General features: G+C 45.7%; 2 protein-coding genes across 2 annotated transcripts; both read right to left on the reverse strand.

Moving 5' to 3' along the window:
- Positions 1 to 337: 337 nt before the first annotated feature.
- LOC147600901 (trypsin inhibitor ClTI-1-like) lies at positions 338 to 5,143 on the reverse strand. Its single transcript, XM_086747640.1, has 4 exons — positions 5,095 to 5,143; positions 4,694 to 4,731; positions 3,899 to 4,008; positions 338 to 413 (listed from the first exon to the last, which is right to left on the reverse strand). The coding sequence occupies exons 1-4, from the start codon at positions 5,141 to 5,143 to the stop codon at positions 338 to 340; spliced, it is 273 nt and encodes a 90-aa protein (XP_086603766.1).
- Positions 5,144 to 20,753: 15,610 nt separating this feature from the next.
- Positions 20,754 to 25,558, reverse strand: LOC147600902 (trypsin inhibitor ClTI-1-like). Its single transcript, XM_086747641.1, has 4 exons — positions 25,510 to 25,558; positions 25,109 to 25,146; positions 24,314 to 24,423; positions 20,754 to 20,829 (listed from the first exon to the last, which is right to left on the reverse strand). Exons 1-4 carry the CDS (start codon positions 25,556 to 25,558, stop codon positions 20,754 to 20,756), a joined length of 273 nt encoding a protein of 90 aa, XP_086603767.1.
- Positions 25,559 to 26,788: the final 1,230 nt, after the last annotated feature.

Raw genomic sequence — 26,788 nt, forward strand, 5'->3', positions numbered from 1 at the left:
GATCCTCCCAGGAACAACAAGCAGCTGCTGCTGCCAGCACTGCCCACAGTGGAGGTGCTGGGGCCTCCCAGGTTTGCTGTGGGAGTGACACCGGGTACCCATTCATTTCCTTCTCCAAAAAACTGACCTACTGGTATACAGTCAGGACATCTCTTTCTTACCCTATGATCTATCTTGCATGAGAAAATAAATTGCGGTTCAAGTTATAAGTGTATTATGGCTATGTTTATAAACACTTTTTAATACAGGAACAGTATTTTGTTTAAACAGGCAAACTTATTTATTAAGACAGGCTACACAGAAAGTACATTCAAGGCATTGTTGCCATTTGGACTGCCTACATCTGTCTCATTTTCTTGACAGTTGGCTGGCATATTCCGTTCTTGAAAATCTGGACATCCTTCTTATTTTCACTGCAAGTAGAACAAAAATATTTTAGAAGAGAAGCACTAGACTTGGATTTAACAGAGGCATTTCATAAAGAGGACTCGCTCATGTCTTTCTATGGGTTCAGTTACATGCAGCGATGCATTTAATTGCACCACTTATGGCAAACACTACTGCAAAGTAACTGTGATGCAAAGATTTATGAATCATACACACAGAGCAAGTAACTTACCAGAGACAGCCTCACTTCAGGCTTTGTTACTTGTAAAAACCTGATAAAGCCATCTGCAAATCTGAGAAGTATCAAACCACATGGCAAATCCCGCCATGAGGACTGTGTCCATTACAAAGCACTTAGGCAAGTCAAATGTCACAGTCTCTGAAGTGGGAACCAGTTCTACTGCTTACAAAATTTCCCCCTTTCACTTGGGAATTCAGTGGGAACAGTATGCACCCTGATGCATCTCTGCATCCCAGGCTTCACCAAAATTTGAGGGTGTGGTTCTCTGAATGCTGGAATTTTCTTTAAGGAAATTTTAGCCAAGTCTCCCTTAGTTTGGGAACATCAGATTTTTTTCTTTAAGTCCCATACATGGTACTTTGGGGTGCTCCAGTTACAAATCTCAGTTTACCAAGCAAGTACAGATACAAAAAGAAAGTGATAGAATCCAAACTGCCCTAGATCTTCAGTTTGCTTCCCTATCTTAATAGAATCAAGCTGGTTTACTCCTCATGAAAATCAAGAGGCTTGCAATTACCCAAAAGCAGGGACAATCTGTACTAATAGTGGTATCAAGGATCTTTTAACCAGAAGGTAGTGGAGCAGATTAGAAATATGAAAGGAAAAATCAAGCTCAGGGGATGTGAAACAGATGTAAAGATGTAAGGAAAAGTTCTGGCAGAAGGACAGCCCTTACACTAAACCCTGCAGAGGCAGCTTAAGCTGCTGCATCTGTTTCCAAAGACGTGCCTGTAGTGCTGCCAGACTAGGTTTAAACTAAGATCAGCTGTTGTCACTGCTACTGGACACAAAGTGGGGAAGAGATGGGAATTGCATTCTAGCACCCATTTTAAAATGGGTTAGATCTAAGCTTTAAAAATAATAAAAAAAAGGTAGGGATGAAGATCAGCTTTGGTCTTACAGTTAACATGGTGCATTGCAGAACCAGGATGGGCAAGGTTGTGCTGCAGCTTTGCTCCAAGTGTTTTATCCTTGTTGTGTTCATGCCAAGTCAAACACTATAGAACAACAACTCCAGACTGAACTAGAAAGCTACTGAGTATGGCAGCTACTGAATTATTAAAGGAAAAAAAATCAGGATAGTATTTGATCACCTTGTGCTCCTTCAGATCAAAATGCATGTTTCTGAGCATGTAAGATACTAGCAAAAAAGATGGTTAAGACAAAAATCTACCTTGTGTGTGTAACTGGATTAAAGCCCACGTTTCACAGAAAACATGTACATTATGTCTCATACTAATAAGATGTAAGGCCCATCATGGATTACTTAAGGAATTGAGTGAAAAGAAACAGATTTGCCTGGAGAACCCTTTGTGCTATGTGCAGTGCTGTATCAGGAATCTGCCATGCACCCATCTGGAATGGAGGGATCATGCCTAAAGATCAAAACGTCCTAGAAATGTAAGGTTGGATCTCAAAGCCCATCATTCTGCTCTGAGAAAGGATCAAATACACTGAGATGCTCTCCTGTCTATATTTCCACAACAATGATTTGCACTCTCTATGTGTGATACTTAGCACTTCTCTTTGACTTCTATTGTACTGATTTCAGTCCATTTCTCCAGATCCCTGGGAATTTTGATACTGTCCTGCACAGATCATTGTATCTCTTGCTATTTTGCAAATTTTTATTGTCTTGTTTTGGATATCCAATTCATTACAAAAATACTGAATTATGTACCACACCTAAAGGAAATACCACTTTATAGCTCTTTCCAGTTTGACTGTAAAACGCTGATCACTGCTTTTAAACCACAGCATTTCAAAAGTGCTGTGACTTCATTCTTTAACAATTTCAGCTAAATAACTATTTGTCTTCTTATGTGAACATCAAGGGGAGCTATGTAAAATACTTTACTCATGTCATGGAGCCACACTTTTGTTGCTTCCTACTCTGCTAAAAAAGTTCCTACTCTTGCCAAAAAAAACTAAATCTCACAGATTTGGTTGGATTATTTCTGACAAATCTGTATCGGCTTTGCTTAATCTGTTTTTTACCTCTGGCTGTCTACAAGTCAGTCTCTTAGTAACTCACTCCAACATCGTCCTAGGCAGCAAAGATGGGTAGGCTTCTAATAGGTAACATGCCAGCACCTCTTTTTGCCCCTTTTCACAGATTATACTGTGTGTGCAATCTGTGCAACACACAAAACCCACATTGATTCCCTGGGTTTTTTTTCCAGATTGTAGGCTTAGCAATTCTCTTTGCAATTTGTCATTTGCTTGGATAGTTTGTGATGTATTCTCGTGAAAATGCTACCAAACTCTGCAGATCTGCATACCTTTAAACGTACTTTGATACCTTCTTCAAAATATTATTTCTTTATGTGTTCTTTGATACCTTTGATACTTTCCTTATTCTGGCCTATGTTTCCTCTGTCTTGGCAATTTGAATTTTGTAAATTATCTAGTCTCAATTAATCTTTCCCTCAGCCCAAAGTCAGGAATATATTTCAGACTTCCCTTTCTTGAGATCTGTCTATTTGTAATTTTGTAAATGCCTGTCACTGCTGTTGTGCTACTTCCACTTCCTCCCTCTGCTGGAAACAGAAATCCTGTTATTTCATTTATATAAATTCCTTTCACCATCCAATTCAATTCATTAGCAGTTCCTCTCAGTTTGTACTGGGAGGATGCTCTATAGATGTTTCCAGTCCATCGTAATGGGGGGTAACAATGCTCATTAAGTACTGCTTTTGTATGTTTTCAATTTGTTTTAAAAAATGATTAAATTATTAAAGAATAAAATACGCTCTCTCAAATATTAGGAGATCCTTTTCTTGATTTTTAAACAATCTGAATGGCTAAGTAGTATTTTCTCCTAACATCTGGCATTCTTACTGTTCTCTGTGAAAGGAAATATAGGAGACTGGATCTTGAATGTAAACATTATGGAATAAAATCTGCATTTTGGGTGAGATCTTTCATGTTTTCTGATGGGGAGTGTGGAAGAGTCCAGCATTTTATTTAATGGCAACATGGTACTGCATGAACATGACAGGCAACACTCCTCTGAGATGCTTCTCCTTAAGAACTACAAAAGCAAATATTCAATACTCCCAGCTAACTGAAACCAACCTAAGCCGTTTACAGGTACCATGATAAAAGCTGTTGCAAGGGATTGACTGTTGAGAAGACACTGGTAAAACTGCAGTTTAACAGAGTGTGAACGATGCAAAGCCAATAACCTATCAGTTAATTGGGATGTGCGGGTGAATATTTTGCTTGCATATAGGGAAGGGAAAGTTAGGATGTCAGTTAAGTGACTACCTGTTTGAAAGGCAGAGCATACACTCGTTTGAGTAGGTCTCTCCATCGGTCCCACAAACTGGACGGTACTGCCTTGTACATCCAGACACATTATACTTGTGGCAGGCAGGCTGGGGAAGATAGGTACATAAGAAGTCTAAGATAATCTGTTTGAAACAGGCCTCTTGGGCCCTTTCAGATCAGCAGCTTCTGATCTGAGAACTTCTGAAGAATACTGGCACACTTATGCACAGAAAGGAGCGCTCAACAGGAGTTGGCACGGCGTTATCAAGTGCCACATTATCTTTCACGTTCTTATGGGAATTTATCACTTGCGGCTTGGCTTCTACTGCCTAGCATGGCTTCAGCTGTGGTGTCAGGACATAAGCGTGCTAGAAAACACAGCTCCTTCTGACATCTTAACGTCAGAGGGATGGACGGACGGCGAGTCCTTGCAAAGGGCAACCACAGATTGAGCTGGTAAGAGGTGGGAATCGCCAAGGCACGTGTGCTACTGCCCCCAGCAGGCGGGGGGTGGGAACAGCCCCGGGTCTCTCACCTGTTGGGCATCTCCTGGGGCTGAGCAGGGGTCCCCGAGGGGCGGCCTGGCTCTGGAGGTTTCACCTGCCGTTACCCTCCTCCTCGGGAGGAGCCAGGCCACCCCTCCGGGACCCCTGCTCTGCCCCGCAGCTCTGGAGCCAGGGCCAGACGCTCCTGCCTGGCGCCAGGCCCGGGGCCCTGGGGAAGGGGCCGCCCTGCGCCCGGAGGCCGGGTGGGATCGTCCTTCTCGGGGCCGGCGGGGCGGGCTGCACTCACCGGGAAGCTGGCAACGGCGTCGGAGTAGGAGAGGAGCCCTGTAGAGAACAACTGGCGTTAACGGCGCACGGTCCCGCTTGGATTCCCCCCGCCCCACCCCCCCCGCTTCGCTCCCGGGACCAGCCGGTGTCCGTTACCGGTCCCGGCACCCCCCGACCAGCCGGTGTCCGGCACCGTCCTGTGCCGGTTCCCCACCCTGCCGCCGGATGGCTCATGCCCGTCACCGGCCTAGATTCCGCGCCCGCGCCCCCTAAGCCGGCCAGTGCCCGGTACCGCTTCAGATTTCCTCTTCCTTGCGGATGGGACCGGACGGAGCACGGTACCGACCCGCTTCCCCAGGACCGGCTCGGTCCCCCCGCCTCCCCCAGACCTCCACTGCCCCGGCGCCGTGCGCCCGATACCGGCGAGAACGGCGGGGAGCAGCACCAGGACCGGTGTCGGCACCGCCATGTTCGCCAACGGAGTAACGGCCACAGGCGGGCGCGAGGCGAGGAGAGCGCGGGGGCGCAACGGCCGCGGCGGAGCGCGAGGGGCGCAGCGGGCGGGAGCGCGGGGCGCTGGGGCTGGCGAGCGAGTCCGGGCCGGCCCCGAGCTGTAGGTCCCCGTGGGGTCGCTCATCGCCCCCCCCCACCCCCCCCGCCGCCATTTCCACGGGGAACCCCCAGCATTTCCAGTGGCTGGCAACTGCTGATGCAGAAGCCTTCCCGGCACCACGCTCACAGGATGAAAAGCTTTAAACTCAGGGCCGTGTGGGGCAGCAGCCGAGTGAATGGTGGGTGCCCGGCTGAAATTTCAGCCTTCCCCGGGCCTCCCTCTTTGACTTCGTCTCGACAGAGTTGCCCTTTGATTGCAGAGTGTCTTGGGCAAGAGTAGGAGGATGGAAAACAGGCATGCAGTGCCGTGTGGCTCTTAAGGTCGTTGCCCCCGTCTCGTCATAAAGTGACATGAGGGGGCTTGTGCTGAGCTGTGCGTGCGTTCCTGCCATGAGGAAGAGAAAACCGATGCAGCCCCAGCAGTAAAGCCAACCTGCCTGCATTTGCAGTCGTGGGAATGCAGGCCAGCGGCGGCTGGAAAAGCTTGTCACAGTGTCCTGCCTGGGCGTCTGGGCAGCACGGCTCTCCAAAGAGTATCTCATCTGTTAGCCGCTGATGAGAGTGGTTGGCTTTGCAGAGCCTGGGGGCTAGCTTTACGCAGAGTCTGGCTCTGGAATTGTTTTTATGCAGTTTCCTAAAATCTAGGGTATGGGCTCCTTGTAAAACATCCTACACTTGTGTATATGAGAGGAATTTAGACCTGTCAAGGATTTTGATACGTCCAATATGAGTACATACGCAGGCATCACACACATCCTTGTCTCTGTGTCAGCCTCCGGGTCCTTCCAAGCACAGCTTTTCTTCATCTTGAGTCACATTTGGGATGTGTATGCAGCAATGATCTATCCTGTCTCTTAAGTATCCGCACACTCCATGTTCTTTGAGTAAAAGCATATCCAGAGCCATCCTATTCTGTAAAGTCATTTTGGAAGTGGTCTGTAATTGTAGATTTAGATCTCTAAATCCTTTTCTTGTCACATTAGCCAATTTCTCCACCTGCCCTGTTAGTTGGTATAACCATTCTCGATTTCTATATATGGCCAAAGGGGTTAACAAGGATTCTAGGGCCCAACCAATTCTGACTCCAGTACTGGGTTCATTCCATTCATCATCACCTTCTTCCGATCTTTTTACTCGTTTTATCCTCAAATTTTCTAAGGGTCCTTTAAAAGGAGCCTTTTTCCAAAGCGGGCATAATGTTGGCATTCTTAAAGTAATTTGCTTTACCTTTCCATCCATAGGTAAATGAGTCGTCCAGGTTCCATCACTCATTGCCCAAACTAAGTGTCCTGGGCTTCGAATGGTAGCTCTCCTGCAACTAAAGAACGTTCCCCTTTTTGGTTTAAATGTTTCTGTCAATTGGAGGTCATTTCTAAGTCCTCTACACAGACAACCATATTTCAGGGCTGCGGCTAAAGGGGGAATCTCCTGAATTGCTACGTCTTTAGTACTACAATCGTATATTTTCTCACATTTCCACCAGGACACTTGACTTTCCTTTTCTCGTCACGTGGTCCCTTTGTCATTTACTAGTGGCCCGGTTGTAAAGATTGAGCCATCCCAAGTAAAACACCAAGAAGTTTTGGCCATATATTGGAATCGAGATAGTATGGACATTGTCCATATTGAGTCCCAACTAATTGTTTCTTTTGCATCACATTTCCATTCCTTAATCGATCGAGTTATATTTCTTGCCATCAAACTGTCATTAGTAGGAGGAGGATTCATTAATTTCTCACAATCTGCCCCATGTTCCAAATTAGTCAGATTCATCGTTAGAATTCCCCATGGGATGGACTCACCGACTGCTCTAGGTATGGGTAAACATGCGGTAATTTGTGTTAGATTCTGTAAATTGGCAAATCCCTTGATCAATCCTACCATCAAATTTTCCTCTTGGGATTTCTTTGGAAGGTATATCACCTGTTCGTCACCTGTCCCTTTTATCAATTCAGTTTGTGACTCAGTTACAACTTTTGACCAAACTCCCACCAACATTACTCCCCAGATTAGAATCCATTTTCCCAGAGTTTCAGGATAATACTTACGATTAGACATGTCTCAGAGTTAGTTTCAAAGTTTTAGGATCCCTATTTACAACTTGCCAAGGTGTTGGAGCCCTCTTTACTCGGGTATAATGAATCTGTGCATCAGATTCAGCGATCTTAACTGCAGTGAAAGTAGTCAAAAGTACTTGAAAGGGTCCTTTCCAACGTTCCTGGAGAGGTTCAGAAGTCCACGTCTTCACATAGACATAATCGCCTGGTTGGAAATCATGCACTGGATTCTCCAAAGACAGAGGTCTGTTCCAGAGAACTGCACTCCAAAGTGCGGTTAATGTTTTCCCTAAAGAAAGCAGATAAGTATAGACATCTTGTTTCCCTTTCAAATGCATATTCAAATTTGGCTCTGGAGATTCATAAGGTTTCCCATACAATAGCTCATAGGGACTAACTGATGTTCCACTTTTTGGTTGAACCCGAATTCGTAAAAGAGCCAATGGGAGCGCTTCGGGCCATTTCAAATTGGTTTCTTGACATATTTTACTAATTTGCCTTTTCATTGTTTGATTCATCCGCTCCACTTTTCCACTAGAGTGTGGTCTCCATGGTGTATGCAAATCCCAGGTAATTCCCAGAATTTTGCTAACACCTTGGACCACCTCTGCAACAAAATGGGGACCTCTGTCAGAGGAGATTCCAATTGGTACTCCAAATCTCGGGATAATCTCTTGCAGCAACCATTTAATGACTTCTTTTGCCTGATTGGTGCGACAAGGAAAGGCTTCTGGCCATCCTGTAAAAGTATCAACCCCTACCAGAATGTACCGATACCCATTTTGTCGAGGCAATTCTGAAAAATCTATTTGCCAATAGTCTCCTGGCTCTGTTCCTGATTTTAATTTTCCCATTCGAACCTTTTTCTTTACTACTGGATTGTTTTGCAAGCATATCTCACATTTTGCAGTTGTCATCTTAGCCATCTCTAGCATCTTTAATGACAGTACTTGTCTCCTTAATAAAGGCACTAATGCCTCTGCTCCCCAGTGACATTCCTTATGTTTTGTCTGTATTATCTCCCTCATCAACAATGGCGGAATTATTACTTGGCCTGTTGCAGTAACCCACCGCCCTGCTAGATTTTTCTTAGCATTTAATAATTTTCCTAATTTCTCATCTTCTTCTGAATATTTAGGCCTTTCTTTTGGTAGTGTAACGGTTTTAGTAGGAATCACCGCCAACTGCCAGGCATTTCTTTTGGCTATATTTTTAGCTGTCCTGTCTGCTAGCCTGTTCCCTACAGCTTCTTTCGCACTTCCTGATTGATGTGCTTTACAGTGCATGATTGCTACTGCAGTCGGTTTTTGGACTGCTTGCAGCAGATGCAAGATTTCCTCTTTATATTTTAAATCTGATCCTTGCGAGGATAATAATCCTCTCTCTTTCCACAAAATTCCATGGACATGTACCACACCAAATGCGTACTTTGAATCAGTCCAGATGTTCACTCTCTTCCCTTTGCTTAATTCCAAGGCTTTGGTTAAAGCTACCAGTTCTGCTTTCTGAGCTGAGGTGGTGTTGGGTAAAGCATTTGCTTCTATAACAGATTTCTCAGTTGTTACCGCATATCCTGCGTAGCGAGTTCCGTTTTCGACAAAACTGCTACCGTCAGTGTACAATTCCCAGTCCGGATCGTCCAAAGGTACATCCTTCAGATCCTCCCTACTGGAATACACATATTCAATGGTAGCCAGGCAGTCGTGTTCCAGTTGTCCTTCTTCCTGTACTGAACTCAAAAAGACTGCAGGATTAATCAGGTTAGTGGTTTTCAATATTACATCATCCTGTTCCATCAAAACCACTTGATATTTTATCATTCTGCTCGGGGATAACCAATGACCCCCCTTTTGCTCCAACACTGATATCACCACGTGTGGTACATATACCACCATCGTTCTTCCCAAAGTCAATTTTCGAGCCTCCTGTATTAGCATCACAGTAGCTGCAACCGCTCTCAGACAAGCAGGCCAGCCTTTACTTACAAAGTCCAGTTGTTTGGAAAAATATCCCACTGGTCGTTTCCAACTTCCCACCTTCTGAGTCAGCACTCCCAAGGCGATATGTTGTCTTTCGTATACAAACAGCTGGAAGTCTTTGGTCAAATCCGGAATTCCCAAGGCTGGTGCTGCCATCAAAGCTTGTTTTAAGCTTCGAAAGGCTCTTCGCTGGTCTGGACCCCATTCGAATGGTGGACCTTTAAGAGCTTCATATAATGGCTTAACCAGCAAACCATAGTTCATTATCCACAGCCGACACCACCCAGCCGTTCCCAAAAATGTTCTCAACTCGTGGGTATTCTTTGGCTCCGGAATACTGCAAATTGCTTCTTTGCGATCTGTCCCCAGTTGTCTTTGCCCTTGTGAAATTTCAAAACCCAGATATATTACAGTTTGTTTTGCTATCTGAGCTTTAGTCCTGGAAACTTTGTATCCGCTTAGCCCCAGAAAGTTTAAAAGGTCAACAGTTACCTTTATGCACGCTGGTCTTTCTTCTGTCACTATCAGTATGTCGTCTACATACCGTAGAAGTAGATGAGCAGGTTTAGGGCCATCCTGTTTCCACATCTCCAGTTCTTTCGCCAATTGGCTTCCAAAAATTGTTGGACTGTTCTTGAATCCTTGTGGTAATCTGGTCCATGTCAATTGTGTTCTTCGTCCTGTGTGGGGATTCTCCCACTCGAAAGCAAACAACTTTCGACTTTCTTCTTCCAAAGGTATGCAAAAGAAAGCATCTTTTAAATCAAGCACTGTAAACCATTGATAATTCTCTCCTAAAGCTGTTAGGAGTGTGTATGGGTTGGCTACCACAGGGTGTATATCTTTCACTATCTGATTTATTGCCCTCAAGTCCTGCACTAATCTGTATTCCCCAGATGGCTTTTTCACAGGTAAAATTGGGGTATTCTATTCAGATTCACATTCCTCCAAAATCCCATATTTCAAGAATTTATCAATTAATTTCTTTATCCCCAGTTTACCCTCAGTTTTAATTGGGTACTGCTTCAATCTTACTGGCTTCACATTCTCTTTTAAGTCCACTTTTACAGGTTGTGCTGCTTTAGACTTTCCAGGTACCTCTGTGTTCCAAACTACAGGCATTACAGCATCATCAACGTCTTTCGGAATTTCCTGAATTTGAACCTTTTCTTGAATCATTAATATTTCTCCTGCCTTTGACTCTGGTATCTTTAAAAAAATTTCTCCCCCTTCAAAAACTATTTGTGCATTTAATTCAGATAGCAAATCCCGACCCAGCAAGGGTATTGGGCATTCTGGCACATACAAAAATTCATGTGTAATTGCCAAACTTCAAACTAAGGGGTTGAAGGAATGGTCTATTTTCTTCTTTCCCTGTCGCTCCAACTATGGTTGTGGTTTTATTCCCTAGTTTCCCTTTACAAGTATTCAAAACAGAATACACAGCTCCAGTATCCACTAAGAATTCCACTTTACCATTTCCCAGCTTAATTACAACCAGAGGTTCAGCTGGGTTCCCCTCCGGTCCCCTTCAGTCATCTAAAACCATCATGTTCATAAGCCCTTGCTGATTTGCTTGCAGCTTTGGACATTCCCTTTTCCAGTGTCCCTTCTCTTTACAGTATGCACACTGATTTATTCCTAGAGGTGCATTAGATTCTCGTGTACCAGAGTTTCTAAAATTTCCTTTTCCCCGAACTCGTCCCCTCCCTGCTGCTGCGTTCCCTGTTAAAACAGCAATAAGCCTATAGTCTCTCACCCTTTTCCTCTGTTCTTCCTCTCTCTCCCTATTATTATAAACTTTCCACGCTGTTTCTAACATTTTAACCAAACTTCTCGAGTCCTCTCCCTCCAATTTTTGGAGCTTTCGTCTTATGTCAGGTTGTGACTGTGCCATAAAAATTAAAGCTAATTGTTGTTCTTCTGCCTCTGTTTCCAATTTTAAATCAGTATATTTTCTAGAGGCTTCTTTCAATCTTTCCATGAATGCAGAAGGCGACTCAGTTTTGTCTTGTTTTATTTCATATAATTTAGGCCAATTCAGGGCTTTTGGCATTGCATGTTTTACTCCATACAGTACCCATTTTTGGTAACGAGTTAGCCTTTCCCGATATACCGGGTCATTCGGATCCCACTGGGGGTCTGCCGAAGGAAAATTCTGTTCCAGTGTTCCTGAGAACGCTCCACCCACACCTGTCGCCTCTGCTTGTGCTTTTCCAACCTTTAAAACCATCTGCTTCTCCGTGCTATCCAACAAATTATCTAGTATCACTTGTAAATAATTCCAATCAGGATCCTGAGTTCTAACAATTGTTTCAACCACTCTCCCTACCTTTTCTGGGTGCTCTCTATAAACCCCTGCTGCCTGTTTCCATGCCATGAGATCTGTGATAGAAAATGGTGTTTTAACGTATACCGGTCCATTTACTCCCACTCCTTGCCTTAAGGGAGCCAGCATCTGGGTTTGCTGACAAGTTCGTCTAGACACCGGAGTATGAACTACTACCTCTGATATTTCATCAGTTTCCTCCCTTGTACTGTCCGGTTCTATTCGCCCTGACTCACTCCTTCCTTGTGAGGAGAGAGACTCCGCTCCCCCCCTTCCCGGTGGGGCTACATCTAAGTCTAATTCCATTTCATCCTCTTTTGGCACCGTACACCTAATGCACCTCTTCCCAATATCACAAGCTGAGCAACAACTCTTAGTTCTCTTAGTTTTCTGATTTTCTGAAGTTAATGCCATCACCAAATTATCTCGACTTATCAACTTACACTCATTCTGCCAATCTGTCCTTTGTCTCAAGTAAAAGAACAAATCCACATACGGCACCTCACTCCATTTACCCTCTCTTCTACAGAACAGCATTAACTGTAAAATAGTATTATAGCTCAAAGTCCCATTAACCGGCCACTTCTCCTGATCTTCTAGGACATATAAAGGCCACCAATGATTGCAATATTCAATCCTTTTACTCCTGCGTAAATCATCATGCAGCTCACTCCAATGTGCCAACAAACATCCTAACGGTGATGTTTTCGGTATCTTTTCATTAAGACTTCCCGTACAATTACTCTTACTCTTAAACAACTTAAACAAGGACATTATAACAAGTAATAAGTATAACGAATATAGCGAATATAGCAAATATAGCGAGGATAGCAAAGATAGCAAGTATAGCAAGTACAGCGAGTATAGCAAGTATACACGTGTATATATACCAGAGTACCAGGTGTTTCCAAAAACCAAATGCCGTATTCCATATATCAGTTACCGTGTTCCGAGACCAAATATGTATCAAATGCCAGATACCAAATAATGCAAATGACAATTGTCCCCAGATACACAAATGTCCAACCCAGCAATAGCTTTCGCTTATGACTTACGGGCAGACGCCTAGGCTCCCAAACCAAACGGGTACCCTCTGAGCCCCAACCCTGCGAAGCTTTCGCTGCGTCTTATGGGCAGGCTATCCAAATTCCAAATAAAAGAAGTGCCTTACCCTAATCCCAGGGGTCTTGCTTCGAGCCCTTCGGTCCGGGGATCGGAGGTTCTCCCCGAGAATCCCTCAGTGCGCGCTGGAGGTCCCGCGATCCCTCGGATCCGTCGAGGTTCAGAAGCGGTGTCCCACCTGGGTCGCCAAAACTGTTACCGAAATCCGGAACAAAACTCCTTAACAGCAATGAGAAGTTCAGAAGCAGGCACTTCTTTATTGCAGCGCTGGGCGCACGGGGGATCGCTCCACCTAGCGTGCGCACCCATTTGATCAACAGCACGGGTTAAATACACATTAATTATACATATGCATTAAATTCCAAGAAATAACAGGCATAAACATAAATTTTCTGAGAAACCATTACATCATTTCCCCACCCACTGGCGCATGCCCAGTCTTTTGAGTCGAGGGTCTTTTGGTGGTCTCGGTGGTCGTCAAAACGCCCCCTCCTCAAATTCGCTGGTCAGACTCCTCCTTGAAATCTCCATATATGGTCTTGAGAACAGGTCGCGATGCTCCTTGGTTTTCCTGGCTCCAGAGTGATGGCTCAGGGCCCATTTCTGCAGGTGGGGTTTGGGGGTGTTTGGGACTTACCGTTGTATTAAAGATACGCTAGGCTAGCTTCTAACAAATGTCTATTATAAGATCTCTAGGGTCCCACTCCCTATGCGGCTACAGTTCTACAATTAATAAAAATTATCTCATTAATCTCCCTTATTTCTATTGTCTCGATTCCCAGATCGAGATGGAAAGGGTAGGGGATTTCTAGCAGCAAATTGGTGTCAGTGGCAGTTTCCTTCTTTTAAAGTTATAATTTGTAATTACTGTAGATTCTTAACACTTCTATATTCTATGATTCATTTTTACTCCTAATATCTGCAACAAGATCAGCCTGGCTGCTTTTTCCTCAGTCGCACGACTGCCAGCTCATGGTGCTGCCCTCCTCCCACTCCTGCAGGTTCCAGCTGACAAGCCCCTCCAAGATGAACATCTGCACTGAGGTGACCTTTGCAGTGCAGCAAGGCAGCTCAGTGTCCTACCTGAGCCTGGAGTAGGCAGAGGCCGCCTTCACCAGCAGCACAGCGCGGCCGGAGAGCTGCGCTGCTGTCGAGGTGCAGCTTTTCAGACCGAGGGCGACGCCACCCAGCAGGACAATTTGCACGTCCCAGGTCTGCAGCTCTGCGCCCACGTGCTGGTGGCCCCAGGCTTCTCCAGCCATGCCCGTGACCCTGAGGACCTGCTTTCCTCTCAGACGGACGGGGCCCGGGTGACAGTTTCGCACACCGGGCCAGGCTGATCGCAGAGACTGCCTGGGGAGTCTGCGCCGCAGATGTGGACAAACGAGGCGTGGAGATGACGCTGCTTGAGAGGAGCTGAGCGTAACGGGAGTTTGGGGAGTCTGCCCTGGTTCAGCTGAAGATGCCATTGCAGCTGAGAGTGCTGTTAGCACGTATAAGGGGATGGGACCAGCCATCCCACTGGAAAGAACTGATGGGCCCTGTGGGCCCCTTATTTGATACATAGTAAATAACAATATAATTTTTATTGTAATGAAAATAAATGAATTTGTTTTAACTAACTCTCTGTGAGTGTGCCTAGAAAGCCCTTGAAAGTTCTAGCCAAGCCCACGCAGTGGCTGCTGGGGTCTCCAGGTAACGAGCATGCCTAGGAGACCACCTTAACCAATGGGGGCTGACCTGACCGTATCGGACCACAAGCCCTGGTTTCCCTTGGGTTGTAACTGGCATCTGCTGGGAGACCCCTTTGAGGCAGCGTTCCTTGGAGCAGCGGCTCTCAATTGGAGACTCTCGCCTTGGATCAGGATGCCATCCAAGGAAACCCTCCAGAATTCAGTGTCCTTACCTCACAGAGGAGTGTTTGCACGTTTTAAGTCATCGTTCTAAGCTTACATTTGGTTAGTTACCAAATCTAGACGCGTAAGTCTGTAGGGCCAGATGGGGTCTACCCAATGCTACTGAGGGGGCTGGCAGAAGTGTTCACCAAGCCACTTTCCATCATTTATCAGCAATCTTGGCTAAGGTCTTAAAGGGCTTTTCCAATCTAAATGATTCTATAATTCTATGATTCTTATTAGATAAACTTAATGATTGATGTGAGTTTCCATTCACAGTTATTTCACTACTGCTTTGTGCATTCTAGTTATATTTATGTCTCCTAATATATTGTGGGGCAACCATATCCATCAATTTACAGAACACCACAAATTCCATTTAAAAAAAAAAGAAAAATCTCCAGAAAGTCTTGGAATCTCATGTTTTTGCAAAGCTGTTTTTTTCAGAAATTTGCAGTGAGAAACAAGCTACTTGGAGTTTCCCAATGCTTTCCAGAAGGTAAGAGTATGCCTGCAGATAGCTATTGCAGAGCAGCCCCAAAGCTTCCTAAGAGACTCACTCTTCACTTTGACAGATGCTCTTCAAACAGAGTGAAGAGAGAGGGTTCACTCCAGATGTCCATTTACAGACATCTGCGGCTTGCTGGGTGTCCAGAGGGTACTGGCAGGTAAGAAAAAGAGTTTCCAGGAAACTCAGGCCCTTCTGGGCCAGCAGTTTGAGGCTGCTGCAATATGCCATAGAACCTACAGAGACACAGGACTATTCCTAGACAAGTTCAACATCTCAGTCCCAGCCCTATTCTCTGCTCCAGAGAGCCTCACAGTCGCATTTTTCATCCCCTTGGCCTCTGTCACTGGGAAAAATTGAAACAGAGTAGCTGAAGTAGGAACAGGTTTAGATCAACTCTAAATGCTTTTGCATCTAATGTGAGAAAGAGTAATTAAGAGCTGCTTAAAAGGTAAAATAAAACAAGTGTACCAGAATCTTATATAGTTTCTCACCAGTTGACAAATATAAAGCACTTAAAACGTTAATTTTTCTGCAGTGTAAAGGTGAGATTGATTCACAGAAGAAGGTCACTTTTTTCTCCTGAGGTCGTCTAGCTAAGAATGCTCTGTCCAGAAACCTGTGCTGCTTCTATGAATAGGGATTGAAGCTATTGCTGCGTGACCAGCTAGACGGCCACAAAGCTAAGATGTAACTCAGTGCAATCTTATGCATGACAATGAATGCCACGGGTTCATCTATTAGATATCTGCCCACTGAATAATTTAATTTTTTTTTAACAAAACGATGTATTGCAGATTCTCTTCGAGCAAACATACTTGGATTCAATGATTAGGAAAAAAGCAAGTTAACTTTGCCAAGTAGGTGAGGTTGACTGTGTACCAAAGACACTAATAGTACAGATGGAAAGAAACAGCTTGTTCTGGTTTTATTTAGTGAGGGGGGCTAAGGTGGCAGCTTCTGGAACAAGCTGCTCTAGAAGTGGTTCCCCTGTGTTCAGTGGACTTGGCCGAGCCTAGGGCAGACCTGCTGCTGGCCGAGGCCGAGCCAACTGGTAGCGGAACGTTCCGTGATAATGCCTCTGTGCTAATGTATTTAAGAAGGGGAAACCAGAAAAAAAAAATAGGAGAGAAGATGTGAAGATGCTGAGCAGGGGCAGAGACGGGGAGGCGCGAGCCTTGTGGGCCTTGCAGGCCTCAGCCTCTGGTCTCCCGCCGGGCGGCTGTGTGGGCCCGACTCAGCCCGGCCCGGCTGCAAGAAGTGGAGAGGAGATGAGATGTGAAGAGATGCTGAGAGGCGTCTGCCTGCCTGCGGTGAAGAGTTTTTGTGGTGAGAGGAACGGCTGCAGCCGGCAAGGTCAGTGAAGAAGGAGGGGCAGGAGTAATGCGGCTCCTGACCAGAATTCCCCTGCAGCCTGTGGATCAGCCCACGTTTGTGCAGCCCATGGTGAGGCAGTCTGTTCCCCTGCAGCCTGTGGTGATGACCGTGGTGGAGCAGGTTGTCCCCCTGCAGCCCATGGAGGTCCACAGAGGGGCAGAGATCCACCTGCAGCCCATGGAGGACCCCACGTCGGTGTAGGTGGAGGCCTGAAGGAGGCTGTGGCCCGTGGAGGGCCCGCTGGGGCAGCCGTTCTGGAGGGAGTGCACCCCGTGGAAGAGAGGACCCACGCCGGAGCAGTTTCACAAAGGACTGTGGCCCTCGGGTGGGACCCCACCCTGGAGCAGGGGAGGAATGTGAGGAGTTCTTCCCCCAACGCCAAAGCAGCGGCGTATAACAACGCGTGATGAACTGACCGCAACCCCCATTCCCTCTTCCCCCCTGTGCCGCTCGGGGGGCGGGAGAAGGTGGTAGAGATAATGTGAAGCCCGGGAAGAGGGAGGGGTGGGGGCAGGTTATCTTGTTCTCGGTCTCATTACCCTGCTGTGTTTTTAGCAATAAAAGTAGTTTTCCCCGAGTCGAGACTGTTTTGCCCGTAATGGTGACTTTAAGGATTTCTCCCTGTCCTTATCTGAAACCTGGAGCCTTTTTTGTTACATTGCCTCTCCCTATTCTCTCGAAGGGTGCGGGGGTGAGAGAGATACTGCGTAGTCTGGCCCCTACTGAGGCTGAACTACGACACAGCTCCTAACACAACGTTTATGCATACAAACGATTATTAATAAGAAGTCTTTCTTACATCCGCACTGAGATCACAAAATAAAAAGTGCTTTAAAAGAAAGCAAATGCTGCCGCCTAGGGAGCAAGATGAAATCCACAAATTTAAGGCCTTCATTCTGACTTGTCTCCCACAGGATTCAGACCATAGCTCCCTGTTAGACCTCTCCTTTCTGCAGCTTTAGATAGGTGCTCTCCCATAGACAAGGGTTTTCAACAGCCAGCAATATTTTTTAAGCCTTAAATGTATCAATGGAATCGTGGTGGGTTTGATACATTTCTGTCACACCCAGGAGTACTTCAGGATCCTCAGTCCTGAAAGACTCTGCTAGCAATTCAGGGAGGGTTGTTACCGCCTCTGGTTGAGAAAACCTGCAAATCCTCAAAAGAGTGACTGAAGCAAAGGGGCTGAGCACATCCAAATTGCCCACAACTAAGCTGGGAGCTGGAGTCCAGCTGTCCCAGAAAACACACCTGCAGTGTCTGCTGGGCAACAGTGTGTGGAGACCAGGAAACATTTTTTTTTACCTACATTTCCTGGACAATTTTATTTTAAAAAATATTTCCACAGGAGGAAGAGTTGGGAATTTAATCCATTAAAAAAGCTCTTCTTGTAGCTCAACCAGGAACAAAATAATTCATATCTACCCTTCATTAGCAAAAGCCAATAAGACATCTTATGACCTTCATTTGACCTAGATGGATGGCTGCACATTCTCCTCCCAGTCAGATCAAGACTGTGCTGATCCTGGGGAGCTATAAAATACCATAAAATCCTAATCAAATAAAATATTATCCGCCCATCAGATAGAAAAGAGATCCTTTCATACCTTGTCTCACGATCTGTTTCACTAGCTGTCGTTCAGCTAGTATAATCCCTTGTGAGCCTCATGCAGATACAATAAGCTAATGAGAATGCTTGTCGTAAGGTTTACTGATGTCTGAAGGTTACAGTAACATCCTTCTGAGTTACTGATTTTAAATAGTTCATAAATGCCATGAGTAGATGCCAGTCAACACTTTGAGCAATCAAAGTGAGATATGGATTTTAATGTCTCTGATAAATCAAACATGGTGGTCACCAAGCATTGGTGACTTGTCCTGTACTAGTCAACTTTTAATTTCAAGGAGTCTGGGATTTTATCAATTCCTGTCAGAGCCAGGCATGGCATGACTCAATGCTATACACCAGTCTCTCTGGCAAGGAGAAATACATCTCTTTGCTCCAGCTAGAAATGTATGTTTAAACAGTTTGAAGAACAGCAAGAAGTATAAAGCACCATTTAAAATGAAACAAGAGAGAGCAAAAGGAAAGTTGGGCAACATAGCTACAGCAATAAACTTTCAGACCTGTTCCATCCAAAAAACACTTTGCCCGGAGGGTGAATAACAGTAAGCCACCTGAAAATAAAAGTCTAATGAAAATAAATTTATAAAAATAAGGAGATTCTGGGCAACTCCTGCTTTCAATTATTCTGTTTATTTATTACAATAAGAAGAACAATATAAAAAGTTTAACAGAAACATAATCTCAAGAGAAAAGAAGTACTTGGTTTTGTGGAAAAGTTAATGCCGCCCACTCCAGGGAGCTCTGGGTACCAAGATGGAGAGGGCTGCTAGATGCAGTTCAGTGTGTCTGTGGCCTCAGCACCTGGGTACTTCACTGGGCTCTGAGCCTGCCCCATCACCTTGCCCTCCAAGTAACACACTCCGGAAACAGGAAGCATGGGAACACAGTCTGGCTTCAAAAACCTCATTTCTGAGTGACTTCCCTGAGCAGCAAAGGCTAGAGTTGCCAGCAGTGAAACCATTAGTTGGATGATGACTTTGGGAACAATTAGATTGTTGTTCAAATTTTGGGCAACTAGAGCACGTGGAAGTCATCAGTGTTGACCCACTGTAGCCACTGATGCAAGACCCACAGGCTGTCTTTCACTCTTTGCCACTTAATTTTGCTGCTTTAGCAATCTGCCATCTAGACAACTTCCTACCACACCTGTAGGTAAAATGGACCTCTAACAGCACCACCGCAGGCAATCGCATTAAATCGCATACTGAAATTCTGAGACATCAACTTTTTGATCTATAGAGGTTCATAAATGCCAAATTGCAGTACAACACTGGATTTTTGGGTTTTGGTTTTTTTTTAGTTTGGGAAAGGATACAATTATGTTTTACATTCAGCTCTGGAAGGATCCAGTTGACAGCACTGAGGGTCATTTATTTGTGAACATTTATACAGCTAACAGGACTGGAGTTGTTAAAGTTCCCTTGTAAGCACAATTAGTTATCAAAATAGAAATACAAACAGAAACAGCTTATTGTTTCCATCCACTTGCTAATTCATAGCATAGGACACAAGTGCTTTGGCATTTGGCACAATTTGAAGAAGTAAAAATTTCTAGTTCTGGATGTGGAAATGACAGCTGGGAGCACACAGGAACTTTCTCAAATGGATTTGCCACCAATAGAGAAATTGATTTTCCCTCCACAACTGATACCTTGTTGGGAGGCTCTGGTTATCTTTCTTTTCTGTCCACATACTCCTGTCTCCACATGACAGCTTTAGCCTAAACTTCCAGCCCTCCTGTTGTGCCACACATGACATCCCACCGTCAATGATTAGCCTTTGCATGAAAGAGATGAAAGCAGGCATGTACTGGGAGACAAGGATAGCTTTGACCCTTTAAAGGAACCCTTTAAAGACGGAAGCATTTTTGTTTTTCAAAACCAAAGTCACTGACCTGTAAATGTTCATCAGGCATGAAGTGTGCTGTACATCTCTGCCTGTGCTGCCACTGCCCAGCAAAGCCTGACACAGGCATTGTCCGGGGCCGAGGCTAGAGCAGGCGCCACTTGGCTTGGATCAAAGGTAGAAGCCAAGGTTGCGTGCCCCCTGCCCGTGCCTCCAGCACTCCAAAACAGCCCTTACTTGGGGCAGGAGCAGAGGGTGCCCAGGTCACTGCCCTCGGCTGGCAGAACCTGCAGGCAGGGAGCCAGGGGCAGAGGCTTGGTACGTCAGGCTGCCATCACCAGGCTTTGTTAGCCGCCACAGGAAACCCCTCCGGTGGCTCCCCAGGATCTCAGATCCTCCCAGGAACAACAAGCAGCTGCTGCTGCCAGCACTGCCCACAGTGGAGGTGCTGGGGCCTCCCAGGTTTGCTGTGGGAGTGACACCGGGTACCCATTCATTTCCTTCTCCAAAAAACTGACCTACTGGTATACAGTCAGGACATCTCTTTCTTACCCTATGATCTATCTTGCATGAGAAAATAAATTGCGGTTCAAGTTATAAGTGTATTATGGCTATGTTTATAAACACTTTTTAATACAGGAACAGTATTTTGTTTAAACAGGCAAACTTATTTATTAAGACAGGCTACACAGAAAGTACATTCAAGGCATTGTTGCCATTTGGACTGCCTACATCTGTCTCATTTTCTTGACAGTTGGCTGGCATATTCCGTTCTTGAAAATCTGGACATCCTTCTTATTTTCACTGCAAGTAGAACAAAAATATTTTAGAAGAGAAGCACTAGACTTGGATTTAACAGAGGCATTTCATAAAGAGGACTCGCTCATGTCTTTCTATGTGTTCAGTTACATGCAGCGATGCATTTAATTGCACCACTTATGGCAAACACTACTGCAAAGTAACTGTGATGCAAAGATTTATGAATCATACACACAGAGCAAGTAACTTACCAGAGACAGCCTCACTTCAGGCTTTGTTACTTGTAAAAACCTGATAAAGCCATCTGCAAATCTGAGAAGTATCAAACCACATGGCAAATCCCGCCATGAGGACTGTGTCCATTACAAAGCACTTAGGCAAGTCAAATGTCACAGTCTCTGAAGTGGGAACCAGTTCTACTGCTTACAAAATTTCCCCCTTTCACTTGGGAATTCAGTGGGAACAGTATGCACCCTGATGCATCTCTGCATCCCAGGCTTCCCCAAAATTTGAGGGTGTGGTTCTCTGAATGCTGGAATTTTCTTTAAGGAAATTTTAGCCAAGTCTCCCTTAGTTTGGGAACATCAGATTTTTTTCTTTAAGTCCCATACATGGTACTTTGGGGTGCTCCAGTTACAAATCTCAGTTTACCAAGCAAGTACAGATACAAAAAGAAAGTGATAGAATCCAAACTGCCCTAGATCTTCAGTTTGCTTCCCTATCTTAATAGAATCAAGCTGGTTTACTCCTCATGAAAATCAAGAGGCTTGCAATTACCCAAAAGCAGGGACAATCTGTACTAATAGTGGTATCAAGGATCTTTTAACCAGAAGGTAGTGGAGCAGATTAGAAATATGAAAGGAAAAATCAAGCTCAGGGGATGTGAAACAGATGTAAAGATGTAAGGAAAAGTTCTGGCAGAAGGACAGCCCTTACACTAAACCCTGCAGAGGCAGCTTAAGCTGCTGCATCTGTTTCCAAAGACGTGCCTGTAGTGCTGCCAGACTAGGTTTAAACTAAGATCAGCTGTTGTCACTGCTACTGGACACAAAGTGGGGAAGAGATGGGAATTGCATTCTAGCACCCATTTTAAAATGGGTTAGATCTAAGCTTTAAAAATAATAAAAAAAAGGTAGGGATGAAGATCAGCTTTGGTCTTACAGTTAACATGGTGCATTGCAGAACCAGGATGGGCAAGGTTGTGCTGCAGCTTTGCTCCAAGTGTTTTATCCTTGTTGTGTTCATGCCAAGTCAAACACTATAGAACAACAACTCCAGACCGAACTAGAAAGCTACTGAGTATGGCAGCTACTGAATTATTAAAGGAAAAAAAATCAGGATAGTATTTGATCACCTTGTGCTCCTTCAGATCAAAATGCATGTTTCTGAGCATGTAAGATACTAGCAAAAAAGATGGTTAAGACAAAAATCTACCTTGTGTGTGTAACTGGATTAAAGCCCACGTTTCACAGAAAACATGTACATTATGTCTCATACTAATAAGATGTAAGGCCCATCATGGATTACTTAAGGAATTGAGTGAAAATAAACAGATTTGCCTGGAGAACCCTTTGTGCTATGTGCAGTGCTGTATCAGGAATCTGCCATGCACCCATCTGGAATGGAGGGATCATGCCTAAAGATCAAAACGTCCTAGAAATGTAAGGTTGGATCTCAAAGCCCATCATTCTGCTCTGAGAAAGGATCAAATACACTGAGATGCTCTCCTGTCTATATTTCCACAACAATGATTTGCACTCTCTATGTGTGATACTTAGCACTTCTCTTTGACTTCTATTGTACTGATTTCAGTCCATTTCTCCAGATCCCTGGGAATTTTGATACTGTCCTGCACAGATCATTGTATCTCTTGCTATTTTGCAAATTTTTATTGTCTTGTTTTGGATATCCAATTCATTACAAAAATACTGAATTATGTACCACACCTAAAGGAAATACCACTTTATAGCTCTTTCCAGTTTGACTGTAAAACGCTGATCACTGCTTTTAAACCACAGCATTTCAAAGTGCTGTGACTTCATTCTTTAACAATTTCAGCTAAATAACTATTTGTCTTCTTATGTGAACATCAAGGGGAGCTATGTAAAATACTTTACTCATGTCATGGAGCCACACTTTTGTTGCTTCCTACTCTGCTAAAAAAGTTCCTACTCTTGCCAAAAAAAACTAAATCTCACAGATTTGGTTGGATTATTTCTGACAAATCTGTATCGGCTTTGCTTAATCTGTTTTTTACCTCTGGCTGTCTACAAGTCAGTCTCTTAGTAACTCACTCCAACATCGTCCTAGGCAGCAAAGATGGGTAGGCTTCTAATAGGTAACATGCCAGCACCTCTTTTTGCCCCTTTTCACAGATTATACTGTGTGTGCAATCTGTGCAACACACAAAACCCACATTGATTCCCTGGGTTTTTTTTCCAGATTGTAGGCTTAGCAATTCTCTTTGCAATTTGTCATTTGCTTGGATAGTTTGTGATGTATTCTCGTGAAAATGCTACCAAACTCTGCAGATCTGCATACCTTTAAACGTACTTTGACACCTTCTTCAAAATATTATTTCTTTATGTGTTCTTTGATACCTTTGATACTTTCCTTATTCTGGCCTATGTTTCCTCTGTCTTGGCAATTTGAATTTTGTAAATTATCTAGTCTCAATTAATCTTTCCCTCAGCCCAAAGTCAGGAATATATTTCAGACTTCCCTTTCTTGAGATCTGTCTATTTGTAATTTTGTAAATGCCTGTCACTGCTGTTGTGCTACTTCCACTTCCTCCCTCTGCTGGAAACAGAAATCCTGTTATTTCATTTATATAAATTCCTTTCACCATCCAATTCAATTCATTAGCAGTTCCTCTCAGTTTGTACTGGGAGGATGCTCTATAGATGTTTCCAGTCCATCGTAATGGGGGGTAACAATGCTCATTAAGTACTGCTTTTGTATGTTTTCAATTTGTTTTAAAAAATGATTAAATTATTAAAGAATAAAATACGCTCTCTCAAATATTAGGAGATCCTTTTCTTGATTTTTAAACAATCTGAATGGCTAAGTAGTATTTTCTCCTAACATCTGGCATTCTTACTGTTCTCTGTGAAAGGAAATATAGGAGACTGGATCTTGAATGTAAACATTATGGAATAAAATCTGCATTTTGGGTGAGATCTTTCATGTTTTCTGATGGGGAGTGTGGAAGAGTCCAGCATTTTATTTAATGGCAACATGGTACTGCATGAACATGACAGGCAACACTCCTCTGAGATGCTTCTCCTTAAGAACTACAAAAGCAAATATTCAATACTCCCAGCTAACTGAAACCAACCTAAGCCGTTTACAGGTACCATGATAAAAGCTGTTGCAAGGGATTGACTGTTGAGAAGACACTGGTAAAACTGCAGTTTAACAGAGTGTGAACGATGCAAAGCCAATAACCTATCAGTTAATTGGGATGTGTGGGTGAATATTTTGCTTGCATATAGGGAAGGGAAAGTTAGGATGTCAGTTAAGTGACTACCTGTTTGAAAGGCAGAGCATACACTCGTTTGAGTAGGTCTCTCCATCGGTCCCACAAACTGGACGGTACTGCCTTGTACATCCAGACACATTATACTTGTGGCAGGCAGGCTGGGGAAGATAGGTACATAAGAAGTCTAAGATAATCTGTTTGAAACAGGCCTCTTGGGCCCTTTCAGATCAGCAGCTTCTGATCTGAGAACTTCTGAAGAATACTGGCACACTTATGCACAGAAAGGAGCGCTCAACAGGAGTTGGCACGGCGTTATCAAGTGCCACATTATCTTTCACGTTCTTATGGGAATTTATCACTTGCGGCTTGGCTTCTACTGCCTAGCATGGCTTCAGCTGTGGTGTCAGGACATAAGCGTGCTAGAAAACACAGCTCCTTCTGACATCTTAACGTCAGAGGGATGGACGGACGGCGAGTCCTTGCAAAGGGCAACCACAGATTGAGCTGGTAAGAGGTGGGAATCGCCAAGGCACGTGTGCTACTGCCCCCAGCAGGCGGGGGGTGGGAACAGCCCCGGGTCTCTCAGCTGTTGGGCATCTCCTGGGGCTGAGCAGGGGTCCCCGAGGGGCGGCCTGGCTCTGGAGGTTTCACCTGCCGTTACCCTCCTCCTCGGGAGGAGCCAGGCCACCCCTCCGGGACCCCTGCTCTGCCCCGCAGCTCTGGAGCCAGGGCCAGACGTTCCTGCCCGGCGTCAGGCCCGGGGCCCTGGGGAAGGGGCCGCCCTGCGCCCGGAGGCCGGGTGGGATCGTCCTTCTCGGGGCCGGCGGGGCGGGCTGCACTCACCGGGAAGCTGGCAACGGCGTCGGAGTAGGAGAGGAGCCCTGTAGAGAACAACTGGCGTTAACGGCGCACGGTCCCGCTTGGATTCCCCCCGCCCCACCCCCCCCGCTTCGCTCCCGGGACCAGCCGGTGTCCGTTACCGGTCCCGGCACCCCCCGACCAGCCGGTGTCCGGCACCGTCCTGTGCCGGTTCCCCACCCTGCCGCCGGATGGCTCATGCCCGTCACCGGCCTAGATTCCGCGCCCGCGCCCCCTAAGCCGGCCAGTGCCCGGTACCGCTTCAGATTTCCTCTTCCTTGCGGATGGGACCGGACGGAGCACGGTACCGACCCGCTTCCCCAGGACCGGCTCGGTCCCCCCGCCTCCCCCAGACCTCCACTGCCCCGGCGCCGTGCGCCCGATACCGGCGAGAACGGCGGGGAGCAGCACCAGGACCGGTGTCGGCACCGCCATGTTCGCCAACGGAGTAACGGCCACAGGCGGGCGCGAGGCGAGGAGAGCGCGGGGGCGCAACGGCCGCGGCGGAGCGCGAGGGGCGCAGCGGGCGGGAGCGCGGGGCGCTGGGGCTGGCGAGCGAGTCCGGGCCGGCCCCGAGCTGTAGGTCCCCGTGGGGTCGCTCATCGCCCCCCCCCACCCCCCCCGCCGCCATTTCCACGGGGAACCCCCAGCATTTCCAGTGGCTGGCAACTGCTGATGCAGAAGCCTTCCCGGCACCACGCTCACAGGATGAAAAGCTTTAAACTCAGGGCCGTGTGGGGCAGCAGCCGAGTGAATGGTGGGTGCCCGGCTGAAATTTCAGCCTTCCCCGGGCCTCCCTCTTTGACTTCGTCTCGACAGAGTTGCCCTTTGATTGCAGAGTGTCTTGGGCAAGAGTAGGAGGATGGAAAACAGGCATGCAGTGCCGTGTGGCTCTTAAGGTCGTTGCCCCCGTCTCGTCATAAAGTGACATGAGGGGGCTTGTGCTGAGCTGTGCGTGCGTTCCTGCCATGAGGAAGAGAAAACCGATGCAGCCCCAGCAGTAAAGCCAACCTGCCTGCATTTGCAGTCGTGGGAATGCAGGCCAGCGGCGGCTGGAAAAGCTTGTCACAGTGTCCTGCCTGGGCGTCTGGGCAGCACGGCTCTCCAAAGAGTATCTCATCTGTTAGCCGCTGATGAGAGTGGTTGGCTTTGCAGAGCCTGGGGGCTAGCTTTACGCAGAGTCTGGCTCTGGAATTGTTTTTATGCAGTTTCCTAAAATCTAGGGTATGGGCTCCTTGTAAAACGTCCTACACTTGTGTATATGAGAGGAATTTAGACCTGTCAAGGATTTTGATACGTCCAATATGAGTACATACGCAGGCATCACACACATCCTTGTCTCTGTGTCAGCCTCCGGGTCCTTCCAAGCACAGCTTTTCTTCATCTTGAGTCACATTTGGGATGTGTATGCAGCAATGATCTATCCTGTCTCTTAAGTATCCGCACACTCCATGTTCTTTGAGTAAAAGCATATCCAGAGCCATCCTATTCTGTAAAGTCATTTTGGAAGTGGCCTGTAATTGTAGATTTAGATCTCTAAATCCTTTTCTTGTCACATTAGCCAATTTCTCCACCTGCCCTGTTAGTTGGTATAACCATTCTCGATTTCTATATATGGCCAAAGGGGTTAACAAGGATTCTAGGGCCCAACCAATTCTGACTCCA

This window comes from Chlamydotis macqueenii, chromosome 4 (assembly GCF_036417535.1).
Source record: "Chlamydotis macqueenii isolate bChlMac1 chromosome 4, bChlMac1.mat, whole genome shotgun sequence".
Classification (NCBI taxonomy): Eukaryota; Metazoa; Chordata; class Aves; order Otidiformes; family Otididae; genus Chlamydotis; species Chlamydotis macqueenii.